Consider the following 14319-nt stretch of genomic DNA (forward strand, 5'->3'; position numbering starts at 1 on the left):
CCAAGAAACCGTTTTGTCTGGTTTGGAGCTTTGATTCGCATCCTTTTCAATGCGGACTTAAATCTAAATCCGTCTGCTGTGAATAAAAATATAGAATGCTAAGCTTGGCTGCTTTATGGGACGAATATAAGACAGTTCTTACACGGTGAATACGCAAATTGGAGGATTGAGAACTTTTGCCCGTTTTGTAGTTTTGCCCGTTATTACCCTAAGAAAAACTCCTTGGTTGTGAGCATAAAAGTGTTTTTGAATTATAACGGAGGTTATTTTGCAGGTATAAGAGAGAGAGCAGAAGACATACATACCTGTGAGCAAATCTAGCACATGGCGACTATGATGGGTGAGTGCCCCTCTAATTCAGAATTACTCAGTGTTTATTACCGAGTCTCTCCGTTAAAGTGAGGTTACTGTTGGTGGTAACTGTTATTAATATGTCTGAGCCACTATATTGGAACAAACCATTTTCCCGTTATAATCTTGAGAATGTCATTGATCATAAACGTTCAGCACACGCACGGAAGGACGTCCTCCGTGTATTGATGTTGAATGCGATCGCACGTTACGTTCATTTATATAAACCGAATACTCTTTGCGTCTCTTTATATCTTTCTGATATTACTCTGTGTGTGTGTGTGTGTGTGTGTGTGCGTGTAGATACACAGCGAGCCGTGTTGGCTGTGGAGCGCCTGCAGGAAAGGCTGAAGGAGAGAGGAGAACTCCCCACGGAGGAGAAACTCAGCCTTTTAAAGAGCGTCTTACAGAGTCCCCTGTTCCATCAGATACTTGTCATGCAGGAGACTGGAGTACAGAACCAACAACAAGCTACAGTGGTACAAGTGCAATTCAGTATACCATTTATTCTAATGCTGTTCTAGCAAGCACTCCAGTGCACTACAACACAACCCTCAATGGAACTAAATACTCACCCATGAAACATTGCAACATTACAGGTCTCCATTACTGCACCATTAAACTGCTGTTCTGAATCGGGCGTCAAATATTGACGTTGTAGAAGGGCTTCAATATTTGATGTATTTTGCGGGAGGAAGTCGGTATTTGAAGAGATTGCTGTCTGTTCTTTATACATGCAATTTTGTTGGAAACCACTGTTTGTCCTTTCTCAGTCTTCATTTTGATTTTCAGCATGATCTTTCTGATGGCATTTCAACATCACAAACAACGGTGTATTACAACTTTCGGGCTTTTGAAAGTTGAGAGTTGAATTTTGTCCTTTTTTTTTTGTGATATCAGGTTAACTGTGGCATTTGCTTTTTACTCACACTTTCACAGCACTCTAGTCAACCTACTCCAGGACCAGAAATGACGGTCTCCTTTTCCTTTAGATATGCGTCATACATAAGATTAGTTTACACAACCAATAACCGGTTACGTTTTCAGCATTTTCTGGGTTGTTATCATTTATCATTTATCAACCTTTTGTAACAACTGTTGACGGTACTATCTGCTACATCACAGTATGCCATATTACATCATTTACTTTAGTGTTTTCCTCTCTGTATACTATATCAGTTACAGCAACTTGTAATATGCTAAAGTGGTCTTTTTATGATTCCTCAAATACAACATCTGCTTTATAGCAGTTTTGTCACTCCTTTGCTATTACAGACTATCTTAAGACTCTCCACTCCTCCATTTCACCAGGGAACATATTAGCAAAAGGCTGACCCCCCTGGTTAGACTATGAAGTGAGAGAACCCTTCAGATCCCTATTAAAGCAGGGGTCACTACAGGTCAGCGTCAGGTCGGGGGCTGGAGGACCAAAGGGCGGGAGAGTGGCGTGGGTCAAATTTAAGGTTAAAAATGTATTTTGTTTCAGAGTGTATGAGGGTTTTTTTCTCTCTGCTTTTTTTTTTTGATGATCATTTGTGCACAGAGCAGAGGAGATGGTGGTGTTGCTTTATGACCAGGAAGTGTTGTGTTTAATCTCCTTTGTAGTTGCGTAAGTCTAGGGCGAAAACTCAGTAAACGGCGTCTCAGACGTCGAATAAATAGAAGCTGTCTCTGTAGGGTGTTCATTTTTAGACTTCAGTGTGGATCACCGTGAAGGTTTGTGTTTAGGGAAGTGTTTTTTTTTTTCTCTCTCTGTGGGAGTTGAACACATGCAGTGAAAGAAGGATCCAAACTGGAACTGTAAGCTACTTACCTGGGCTGACCACTAAAGCTGGACTGAGTTACAGATACTGACCAATGGACAGCGAGACACACACACACACACACACACACACTTTCACACCTTTAGCCTGCACATGCACTGAATGCGCTGAGACCCCTTAAGCTGTATCAGTGGCAGGGTTAGAGGTTCCGCTTATTCCTTGCAGATACACAGATTATAATATACAAGATTGACACCGCAGTAAAGACAGGGATTAAACTGGCTTTCTTTCTCTCTTTCTTTCTTTTATACTTCTCAAAGCACTGTTTGAAATTCTTCCAAAAAAAAGAGATTACAAAGTGAAATTGAATTCCTGTGTCCCCTCCTCGTGTGTGTGTGTGTGTAGGGCTCCAGCCAGGTGTGCTGTTCTCAGTCTATAAGGGAAGAAATGAACTGCGCTGCGTTGACGTGTTCTCTGAAACACAGCGACTCCTACCTCTCTGCCCAGAGATGCAGTGAGCGTAGCACACCAGCCAATCACAGATCTGTTACCCCTGACAACGATACCACAGACCAGGATGAGGAAGAGTTTGAGTCAACTGTACAGGCCTTGGCCCAGGTAAAATGTGCACGCACGCGCGCACGCACACACACACACACACACACACACACACGCACACACACACACACACACACACACACACAAAGAGACAACACATGTACAATTCATTCCCTCCTCTCTCGCTCTCTCTCTCTCTCTCTCTCTCTGTGTTAGGGGAGGGAAGTGTTGAGTGTTGATTTGCAGAGGGGAGAGAGTGGACTGGGCTTCAGAGTGGTGTCACGGAATAATGAGGACAAAGGAGAATTTGGTATCTTTATACAGGACATTCAACCAGGAACAGTCGCACACAGGTACACACACCTAACATACACACACACATTACACACTTATGTATACACACACCTGTATATGGTCACGGAGCGTACGATCCCCTGTCCATCTCTCTCTCCCTCCCCCTCTGTCTCTCTCTCGCTCTCTCTCGCTCAGTGACGGTCGTCTTAGAGAAGGTGACCAGATTCTTGCGGTGAATGGTCAGTTGTTCGACTCGACCGTGTCCCAGGAGGACGCGGTCAGAGTCTTACACGACTCAGGTGAACGGGTCATCCTGGTGGTTGCCAGAGGTCCTATAACTTCACGACTGACCAGAACCGTCTCTCTGCCCAAAATCCTGTCTGCTCTATCAGGGCCTCTCAGAGTATGTCTCTCATTTTAACAGCACTGCAGATCATCCAGCGACAATTAGGACTGTTTTCAACACTTAGTAATGAAGTACTGTCAGAATTACCTGAGCTTGTGTATATGTGTGTATGTGTGTGTGTGTGTGTGTGTTCTCAGCCTAGGCACCTCCAGTTGATTGAGCTGGAGAATGACGGCTCTGGTTTTGGCTTTGGCATTGTTGGGGGTAAAAGCACAGGCACCATGGTAAAAACCATCCTGCCTGGAGGAGTAGCTGACCAGGTATCGACCCCCGACTTAGTCTCTTTTCATAGCTCTCTTAATGACACAACCTCACTGCTAAAAATAAGCACTACATCTGTTGCTGTGTAGTGGGTCATTTTGAAAGTCTTGAGATAATGATGTTTCTAATTTTCCTTTTTATGTCCTTGTGTGTGTGTGTGTCTGTGTGTGTGTGTGTGTGTGTGTGTGATTCTTTGCATGTTGGTGGCGATGGTGTGTGTGTGTGTGTGTGTGTGTATAGGATGGTAGGCTGCACAGTGGAGATCTCTTAATGAGAATAGGAGATGTAGATGTGTCCTGTATGGGCAGTGAGGAGGTGGCCCGTGAGCTCCGCCTCTGTGGCCCCAAAGTGAGGCTTCTCATCGCCAGGGAAACGGCCACTAACGACCTCATGGGCCCAGTAACCGAGCAACAGGAAACAAGAGAGGGCCAGGTGCTGCTTTTCTCTGTTACTGTTTCAGTTTGTGCGTGCGTGTGTGTGTGTGTGTGAGTGTGTGTGACATCGAGGAAACTTATTATTATAGATGGCAGCATGAGATTTTAATGAAAAATACTGTTTTAAAGTAGTGGTAAAAATCAAATAAATAATATAATATTAAATGATCCACATTGGCTCTTTGCTTCCTATGCAGAAAACTTAAACATTGTTGACATTTCAGATTTTACTGAAATGCAAATGAATAGTGTAATCACAGTACTGTTACTGCTACTGTTACTTTGTCATTACTGTTAAACAATGTTTAACATATCCTTTCTGGTCTGATCTGTGTTATATTGTGTAGAATTGTAAAGACACAGGCGGCAAACACTGTGAGTTCACCGTGAAATTCGTCAAAAACAAAAACGGCCTGGGCATTACGGTCGCCAAGATGACAGAAGACTTAAGTGAAGGTAGAACTGTTCTGTCCATAACAACCTTCAAACTCACTCATATTATTTGCGGTCTAAGATTTCAGATTCACTGACAATGCATGCTTAGTCGGTATCGCAGCTCATCGCTTTTGTATTTGAGAATGTGTCTTTGTTCTCTGGTGTTCCAGAAACAAGTGGTATTGTAGTGAAGGGTATTGTGAAAGGCAGTGCAGTGGACCAGGATGGACAAGTGCATATCGGAGATCACCTCATCGCTGTGAGTTTACAGTTTAGCTGGCTGTGTGTTACAGTGTGTGTGTGTATGTGTGTGTGTGTACGTGTGTGCGTGTGTGTGTATGTGAGTGTGTGTGTGTGTGTGTGTGTATGTGTGTGTGTGTGTGTGAGTGTGTGTGAGTGTGTGTGTGTGTGTCTGTGTCTGTGTGTGTGTGTGTGCGTGTGTGTTTAAAATCTTCTATTTCTCTCTCTGTCTAGGTGGATGGGCTTAGACTGCACGGTTGCAGTGAACAAAGAGCGCTGGAGATTTTGAGAATGACCGGTCAGAGGGTGGAGCTGACTTTACGGAGGAGAACTAATCCCGCGCCTCATCCAGCCCCCTCGGCTCCAGACGGCCCTACGGGCCCCGACACGCTCAGCTCCGTTAAAACTCCCTCCGCCACTCCTACGCCCCCGCTCACCTCAGCCGCACTCCCCGTCACCTCCGTCACACCCCCCCTCACCTCAGTTACACCTCCACTCACCTCCGTTACAACTCCCCTGGGTCTTTTGCCTCCTCCCCCACCCCCCTGTCTGCCTAGGCCTAAAACAGTGCCTCCACTGGTTAAAATCCTTTGCCTGGACCATCGGGACCTGAACTATAACACTGAACATGGTGAGGCAGTTTAATTTTACTTCCCTTTTCGTACAAAGGAAGCCATACTGTCAGGAAGGTTTTATAAATTTGCCATGAGACAATACATTTTTAATAAATTGTGAAGGTCGTATTCTCCTGTAAAACTCAACTATGTGAACTTACATGACCCTGACCAAGTAAAGTAAAAAAAATATATATATTCAGAAGTAGTTGTCTGAAGAAATGTGCGGGTTTTGCAAATATCTTATTACCAAACATGGAATTTCTTTGAAACTTTCTTTGAAGATTTTTGAAACGGAAGGATAATGCTGTTTGCTGCTTCTTCCTTTTTCATTTTTAATCGATAAAGGTGTTTTAAGGTAGTGATGATAATTCTGGGTCTTCTTTTTGTGTTAGATGAGTCTCTGTTACCGTTCTGTTTGAACTCAAAGACCATCACCGGCAACAAAGAGCCTGCCCTGGAAAATGGTAAATTACAACTTCATTTAATCAAAACTGAGCTTCCCAGAAAATCCCAGATTTTTTGTAAATCCCATTTGTAGGACAATTCTCAGCCCTGCGAGGCAGTAACTTGGTGTGTTACGCCACTTTGGAGCCTGTTAGGGACTGATTTTGAACCTTAATGTATTTAGAAGGGTTTTTTTTATTATTATTATTTAATTATTATGTTTCAGGACCTGGGCTGACTGAGGCTGAAGAGAAAGAACTAAAGAGAAAATGGCAGTGCACTCTGGGAATAAAATACGATATCTTGGTAAATTGAAGTGTCTGCATTCATAATAAATGTGTGAACGTAATGCTTAGGTTGATATTGAAGATCTGTGTGTGTGTATGTGTGTGTGTGTGTGTGTGTGTGCGCGCGTGTGTGTATTTGTGTGTTTATGTGTCTGTGTGTGTGTGTGTGTGTGTGTGTGTGTGTGTGTGTGTGTGTGTGCTTGTATGATGTGTATAGGTAGCTCAGGTACAGAAGTTCATTGAGAGCGGAGGTCTGGGGATGAGTTTGGAGACTAAAGCTGGTCATCACTATATTTACTCCATACTCCCTGAAGGACCTGTGGGACAGACTGGCCTCTTCCGTCGTGGTGATGAGCTACTGGAGGTCACAATCAATACTAATTCATGAATAATAATATGTAATATTCACAATACTCCACCATAGACACAAAATGTGCTAATGTTATCAGTGCTACCAATTGCTGATCCTGTTCACTGTACACTCGCTATATATTTTATCAATGGGAGATCTGTATTTCTAATCCATATATCAGTTCTAAAACTATTCCTGCTGATGGCAGTAATTATTAAGAGTATCCACTACTAAAATTCAAATTATATTTTAATGTACTATTTTAACCGGTATGCATGGTTTTAAGCCAGTTCTACTGCAAAAATATACTATGATTTTATTAAAAATTAATATCTCTCTCTCTCTCTCTCTCTCTCTCTCTCTCTCTCTCCCTCTCTCTCCCTCTCTCTCTCTCTCTCTCTCTCTCTCTGTAGGTGAATGGCATTCCTCTGAGAGGAGAGACACATAAGGAGGTGGTCAGTTTGCTGCGGGAGCTCCCTATGACCGTGTGTGTAGTGTGTTCTCGCCCCATTCCACCCACTCCCAGTGACGGAGAGGAGGATGATGATAACATTCGGCTTAGCTTGAAAGAGCTGCTCGCTGAGTTCAATGAAAAGGTCTTCACACTGCATGTGTGTGTGTGTGTGTGTGTGCGTGTTTGTGTGCATATGTGTGTGTGAAAGAGAGAGAGTGTGTGTGTGTGTGTGTGTGTGAGAGAGAGAGAGAGAGAGAAAGAAATGAGTTTGTGTTTACTATGGAATATTTAGACTTTTTTTATAATGCCTATAATTATTTTCTCCTCTCTTTTTTAATTTAGTCATCTGTTATGTTGAAGTCTGACGATGTCTTGGTGTTGCAGGCAGAGCAGAACTGTGTTGGACGGCTATGCAGAGAAACAGTGAACACTAGGAAACAGGAGGTCCCTGTGTTGTCCCATATGGCCATGTGGGAGACTACGGTTCAGGTCTATGAACTAGAGAAAGGAGAGGCTGGCCTGGGATTTAGCATCTTAGACTACCAGGTATATGTGTGTGTGTGTGTGTGTGTGTGTGTGTTTGTGTTTGAGCTTTTTGGACAGTGTGGTTTAAGCAGTATTATTACATCTTATTTCTTACTTTTACATCTTATTACAATATCTAACATCTCACTTCACTACCTTTTTCCCCCCTAATGTCTCTGTATTTCATAAAGACTTTATTCTGTGTCCTTAGGATCCCGAGGACCCATCTCAGACAGTGATAGTGATTCGATCCCTGGTGCCAGGCGGTTTGGCAGAACGAGACGGCAGGTTGTTGCCCGGCGACCGGCTCATGTTCGTTAACGGGACAGACCTGAGCCATGCCAGCCTTGATTATGCAGTCAGTGTCCTCAAGAGCACCGCCTATGGCACTGTACGCATCGGCGTGGCTAAACCACTGCCGGTAAACCTCACACGTTACGTTCACACTGAACCTGATTAGACTGAAGCCACTTTCACACTGGATTCACATTAGCTTAAACCAAATCAAACTAAACCAAAACTAATAAAACCAGTTGTGTCCAGAGATGCACTTTCATATGGAATATGTAGATATACTGATACAATATTTGCTAATATACCTTTAATGACAGCTATGTAGAGCTATGAAAACTATAACCATTTACCATCCTAATTCATCTTACTTCTATATTTCAAGAAAGCAACACTTCAGGAACACTGTCCATAGTGCAAAAAACAGTATCACATTCTCTATTTTTTTCCTGTGTATATATTGCGAGAATTCTGGGGGTATGGTAATAATGAAATGAGTATTTGCTGTTTTGTGATGTATATGTTGCAGTACACAGTGTATGAGATAAGTATTTGGTGCTGCTCTTTGATCGTTATATTTGATTAAATATTATTTTAAATATATTAGATTCTAAAACATGTTGTATGTTTGGATCTGTAGTTTTTCAATTTAATTTGGATTTTTTAAGTCTACCTGGAGTTGTATATTTGATTTGATTTTTTTTTAATCCATGACATTTAAGTTTTAGTTTTAGCTGAGTTTTAGTAACATTTTTAAAGAATACTTATTAGCACTTTAGTGGTTATTTTGGTTATTTTTGGACCGTGGAGAGCATTTGGCTTAAGTAATTGTTCTCAGGGCCTGTGTTGTGAACAGTGACTCAGGTAGCAAGCAGAAACAGCTCTGGTTACAGACACGCTTTAATATTTTATGCCCTTTGAATTTCGGACAAGCCTCAAACTGTACATGTGTCTCAAAGCTGCTGCCTACAACTTCTTCTTTAGCTGTGCAGGAGGAAAGACTTCATAGTACTTTCTGGTGGATATATTCTGACGGCATTTAATGACATTGTGATTCCGTACGGGACAGGCGGACTTTGAGGAGTTGGTCACGACGCAGTTTCACAAAACAGGTGAAAGGCAGCCGAGCGAAAAGGAAAATGACACCCAACAGGAATCTACTTTGACCAGCACCAGTCCCCCAGAGTATAACGATCAGCAGTGCACTCTGAAGGTACGACAGCACATCTCGAACCGTTACTAACCTCTTCTTTGCATTTTATCCACGTGCATACATGAACACAGAGGTGCAAGCATAACTGTAACTTTTAACTTGCATTTGGTAAAAAAAAAATAAATAAGGTTAAAATGGGTCTTGAATCTGGAAAAGCGAGTGGACATGGTAGCAACAAAGCTTATTTACAATGCAGACAAAAAAAAAATGCTCATTCTCTCTAAGTTAGACCAGTTGATTCTGATGCGACTGAATGAGTAGAGTAAGGTAGGTAAGTAAGTAAGTGAGGCAGAAGTACATATTAAGTAAACAAATTTAATATAATGTTTGCGTGTGTGCATCTTTTCTGCTGTGTATGCTTTTTTACAGTGTACTTTGAGGGGGAGAATGAGCCATAATCTGTTTATATAAATCTAGGATTACACACACACCATTAACAAAGGCTCTTAGACACACACACACACACACAGAATATTTGTTTCTCTTGACCGTTGTGTTTTTCTTGTATCAGACGGCACAGAGAGTTTGGTGTTGTTTGAGTCATCAGGTCAAGGAGAAAGTGTTTTCTTTATATCTACTGACCTAGTTCACTAAGGTTACTTTAGACACAAAGGCTTAATTGCGGTGATATGTGTTTTAGGGATTAAGCGACACAGCCTTATCTACACACATAGGGGTAGACTTACTAATGCTTATGAAGCTTACTGCATGTGTAATATCAATAGCAGAATCTTATGTGGGGCATGAAACTGCTAATATGTCCAATTATCGGCAGTATTAATTGTTGTTTTTTTTTTATTGAGTGTACATGTGCAAAAAATGTCATAGTTCGTTCATTGGAGTCAGATATGTGAAATTCCTTCTTAGATTTAATGATTGCTAGTTTTACTTGAGCTATTAATGCTGAAAAATGTAAACTGTCAATCACTGATATCACCTTTGCACTTATTTTAAGATTCATGATTTTTCAGACAATACATTTATTATTTGTACCTTGACTTGAACTCAGAGGCTTTTGCTGATGGAAGCCAGGTGAACCTCTTCAAGAACTGCAGTAGTATAGCTTGAATAAGAAATTTACAAGGGAGCTTCTTATATAGTATGCAAAAAAAAAAAAACCTTACTTGCTAGTTGAGCAACACTGATTTCAGCATTCTATATGCACAGCAGAACCTTTGGACTGGGTCAGAGTTGGCATGACCGGGTGTGTGTGTTCTCTGTCTTTCAGAAGAGAACTCATTTTCGGACAGAGATCATGGAAACGAGCGCTAAACCTCCCCTACCCTCCAGTGGGTTTGAGAGAACCATCACTGTTGTCAGGGGCAACTCTAGTCTGGGTATGTTGTCTGTCTTTGCCATTGTGCTCATCTGTGTATGTCTGTACCTTCTAAGCAAGGCCATGCTTGATCGCTGGATGGCCTTGTAAATATGTGTGTTTGTCTCTGTGCATCTAAAAAGAAAAGTAAATGGCAGTTTAGTATGGTGAATTTGGATAATACTGATATGTCCCTGATCTGAATTGGTTAAAACTGGATAAAACGTTTAAATGGTTATGTCTCTCAGCACGTTTGGGAGAGAAGGGAATTATTTTAACAATAAGCTTTGTCTCATAATATGTTAACTTCTCATTTTCTATTGAAGTTATGGTTATTTTGTTTGATTTAAAAATCTCAAATGGGATCCAGTAAAGTAAATTATGCAGTATTTATAGTAAAACTACAAGGTTTGATAATGATTCAGAAAATGGTGAAAAGTAGCTGTGTTTTCCTTATATTTGACACTATGACTATGTGCAGTGGACAATACTATCATAGAATTCCTTGCACTTAATAAAGAAAGATTCATTGCACTTATGCAATTAAATTATGTTAGTTATTCTTACTAGCCCATGTATTCTAGATATCTGAATTGTAATATATGAATTATATATTCATATATTTAACAGCAGGGCTAAATAACACATAATTTTTTTTATAGATTCTTGCTAACCAGTATATGCTGAGACGTAAATGACGTTGTTGTATACGTATATCCTTCACTTGTTGAACTTGTAGGGTTTTTGGGTGTCCTGTGTGTAAATGAGGTCACTGTTAGGGTCAAGCACATTTACCATAGCTGCTCTCTGTAATATTTCTGATGCATTTCATTATATTTAGGTAAAATTCTATGTGAGGGGGAAAAAAGGCAAAAATAGAATGACAAGCGATAACCCTATCACACTTCATAAAGCCAAACAAATCCAAGTGAATATTTGCGTCTAAGACATTGTTGCACACGCATGGCATGGGATAGGGTGCAACACAGATGAACTCCTATTCTAAAATAACTTATTTTAAGTGAAGCTGAAGTTAAGTGAGTTCGTTTAATTTTCGCTTGAAAAAGAAACCCGGGGACCTATACAGGCTTATCCCATACACTTTGGTCATGATGTGTTTTGTTTTTCTATCGTAAGCCCACTCTCTTCTGTATAAATTATATTATTTTATGAAGCATTTCAATTGTTAGGGCTTTGAAGAAGAAGAACAACCCTTAAAATATCTGTTCAATTGAAAATAATCTTAAATGAACTCATCTCTTTGGAATATTACAAAAATCTGAACTGTTTTCCAGCTGAGGTTTAACGCACATAGATCAAATTACTCTTGGACATTTTTGTGTTTGATTTATGTTATATTGTGTTATTAGCTGTTTTTGTTTTGTTTTGAATCATGCTTGTAGTGGACACTAGTAAGAAAACTACTACAACTTTGTCCTCTGTTACATCTGAATATTTCTGTCATGTCTGTTTCAATCATTTCAAACCACTGTCTCTCACACACTATGATTGTACCGTAATTTGATTTGTTACACAAAAAGTAAACTAGATATGAACTGATAAGCAATAATAAAAAATATTTGAGAGATGATTCCATTGATAAATCTCAAATTCTCTACGACCATAGTGTTGATTTTCTGTGTTTCTGTGTGTCTTCATTCTCTTGCATGTGTGCTGTTTATATGTGTCTATATACGTATTCCTAGCTGTGTATGTTAATGTTCGTGTGTTTCTGTGAAACTTTAAACACTTCAGATACATCTTCAGATACATTTTTTAGCACACACACACCTACACACACACACACACACACACACACACACACACACACACACACACACACACATATATATATATATATATATATATATATATATATATATGACGTACACTCATATATATATATTTATATTTATATAAAACACACACACACACACACACACAAAAAGACATATGTGTGTGTGTGTGTGTGTGTGTGTGTGTGAGAGAGATATATATATATCAGTTCCTTGAACATTTCTCTTCATGATCTGCAATCGCTAGTCATCAGTTGAAGTGCAAATAATATTGATCTCAAAAGTATTTTTTTTTAACAATTGATAACACTCTGGTAAAATAGAAAATTACTTAGTGTACAGAGTGATGCAAAACATGAATATTCATCTAATAAGATGAGACTGTGGGCTGATCGTTTTTGTCTGTGGGGTGAATTTATAATGGTCTCAAAATGGTTTATTATGATTGAAGAATTTCATAATTTAATTACACAGTCTCTGCAATCAATCATTATCGCATATTTAAACACTGACCAAAGTTTGACCAAAATATATCCTCATAAACACTAATGATAGAAATAACGAACTGACACGTAACTGAAAGTAATTGTTCACCCAAAAATCTAATTAACATGCTTTGCAATCTGTTGGCTTGTGTTTGTTTTATGGGTCCCAAGTGCAGTAAAGCTAATTAAAGTTCATCTATGTTGTTTAATTAGATAGAACAGTTTATGACTTACCTTGCTGAACACAATAATTGTGCAGTTTAAGGCAGCATAGAAACAATGCTTTGAAAAGTAAGCAAATTTATTCAAAGCATATGAGGAAGCACATTTGGCATTAAAGATAAGTCTGTAGCTTTTCAACACATGAAGATTAATGTGGCCAAAAGATCAAAGCTCACAGATTTTATGCCAGTTGCTTAAAATAATTTTACAATTCATCATTTTACCCCGAGGTATACCTGACACTATGAGAATGTTAAGCGCACATGTACAAACTCTGTCCTATTTCAAGATGGATTAACCGCAGTGTTGTAAAATATTCTACTGTGTGGCTGAAGGTGAGTGACGTGTTAACAAGCCCTCCCCTGTGTGCATGTGTGTGTCTGTGTGTGTGTGTGTGTGTGTGTGTGTGTGTGCGCGTGTGTGTGTATGCTTGCGTGTGTGTGTGTGTGTGCGTTGGCAGGTATGACAGTAAGTGCTTTAAGGGATGGGTCAGGCATGGTAATTCGTTCAGTTGTTAATGGAGGCTCCATCAGTAAAGATGGGAGGTTGGGTGTAGGAGATGGAATCGTAGCCATCAACAGTGAACCAGCCACCAACCTGACTAACGCTCAGGCCAGAGCAATGTTACGCCGACATTCACTTATCGGACCTGACATCAGGTACTCATGCATACACACACGCACACATACTCACACATACACACGCTCACACACACACGGTCATGTGCTCACACACACTCACATACACACACACACACACATACGCAAACACACTCACTTGTGTAAGCACACACACTCACACTCACGCACAGTTACTTACATGGAAACGTACTCTCATATATACTCACACTTGCCTGCACAATCACACACACACGTGCTGTCTCTCTCGCTCCCTCTCTTTCTCTTTCTCTCTCTCTCAGACACACACACGTGCACACACGCACAAGCTCACATGCCTCTTCCTCTGTCAGGGCAAGTAAAAAAGATTTTAGCAATCAGTGAAAGCTGAGGAAAGTAGAATTTAGAATAACTGCAAATTGCAGACAATTCTTTTTAAAAGGATCTCTCTTACCTCTCCATTTTTGCCTGTTAAAATTCTCTGGCTGTTGGCATTTCATTATTTTAGTGTTCCAGTGCATTCCAAATCCATCTGCTGCTTTTATTGGTGCGTTTTTTTTTTTTTACATTATAGCGTGACATATGTTCCTGCTGCCTTCATGGACATGCACAGAGCTGCCGTTACCCAATCAAAACAAGAGCCTAGTGCCGAGGACACGCCCACCAATAAACCGTTAGTCATGATAACACTGATCACATGACCAAATTTTAACACCCTTTAAATTGCTTACTAATTTAAATGTACTTCATTAATGTTCCATAATTTAAGTAATTTAACGCATAAGAAACTTTTTCATTGAATTATTAAATATTTTTTGTTACTCTATAAACTTAAATGTCACTGTAGAGAGATTTGGGAGGGAAGCCATAAGAGGCGTTCAATATTCCATCTTTTTATGTTGATCTTACAGAGAATCCATATCAAAATGCCACACAGCAGTGGATGGACTGAGAGTGAA

At 40.2% G+C, this 14319-nt stretch overlaps 1 protein-coding gene across 1 annotated transcript in view; it reads left to right on the plus strand.

Moving 5' to 3' along the window:
- Window positions 1–324: 324 nt before the first annotated feature.
- The window catches only part of LOC115823657 (multiple PDZ domain protein), a 22508-nt gene continuing 8513 nt past the window's right edge, over window positions 325–14319 (plus strand). The window contains exons 1-20 of the mRNA XM_030787691.1: window positions 325–340; window positions 655–830; window positions 2520–2732; window positions 2889–3025; window positions 3162–3324; window positions 3510–3632; window positions 3874–4065; window positions 4415–4523; window positions 4673–4761; window positions 4977–5373; window positions 5752–5823; window positions 6030–6109; window positions 6308–6454; window positions 6856–7038; window positions 7281–7442; window positions 7633–7842; window positions 8782–8925; window positions 10154–10262; window positions 13204–13402; window positions 13935–14033. Of these exons, the coding sequence (XP_030643551.1) occupies window positions 325–340; window positions 655–830; window positions 2520–2732; window positions 2889–3025; window positions 3162–3324; window positions 3510–3632; window positions 3874–4065; window positions 4415–4523; window positions 4673–4761; window positions 4977–5373; window positions 5752–5823; window positions 6030–6109; window positions 6308–6454; window positions 6856–7038; window positions 7281–7442; window positions 7633–7842; window positions 8782–8925; window positions 10154–10262; window positions 13204–13402; window positions 13935–14033 (3020 nt within the window). The remainder of the gene's footprint in view (window positions 341–654; window positions 831–2519; window positions 2733–2888; window positions 3026–3161; window positions 3325–3509; window positions 3633–3873; window positions 4066–4414; window positions 4524–4672; window positions 4762–4976; window positions 5374–5751; window positions 5824–6029; window positions 6110–6307; window positions 6455–6855; window positions 7039–7280; window positions 7443–7632; window positions 7843–8781; window positions 8926–10153; window positions 10263–13203; window positions 13403–13934; window positions 14034–14319) is intronic.

This window comes from Chanos chanos, chromosome 11, assembly GCF_902362185.1.
Source record: "Chanos chanos chromosome 11, fChaCha1.1, whole genome shotgun sequence".
In the NCBI taxonomy this organism is placed as follows: domain Eukaryota; kingdom Metazoa; phylum Chordata; class Actinopteri; order Gonorynchiformes; family Chanidae; genus Chanos; species Chanos chanos.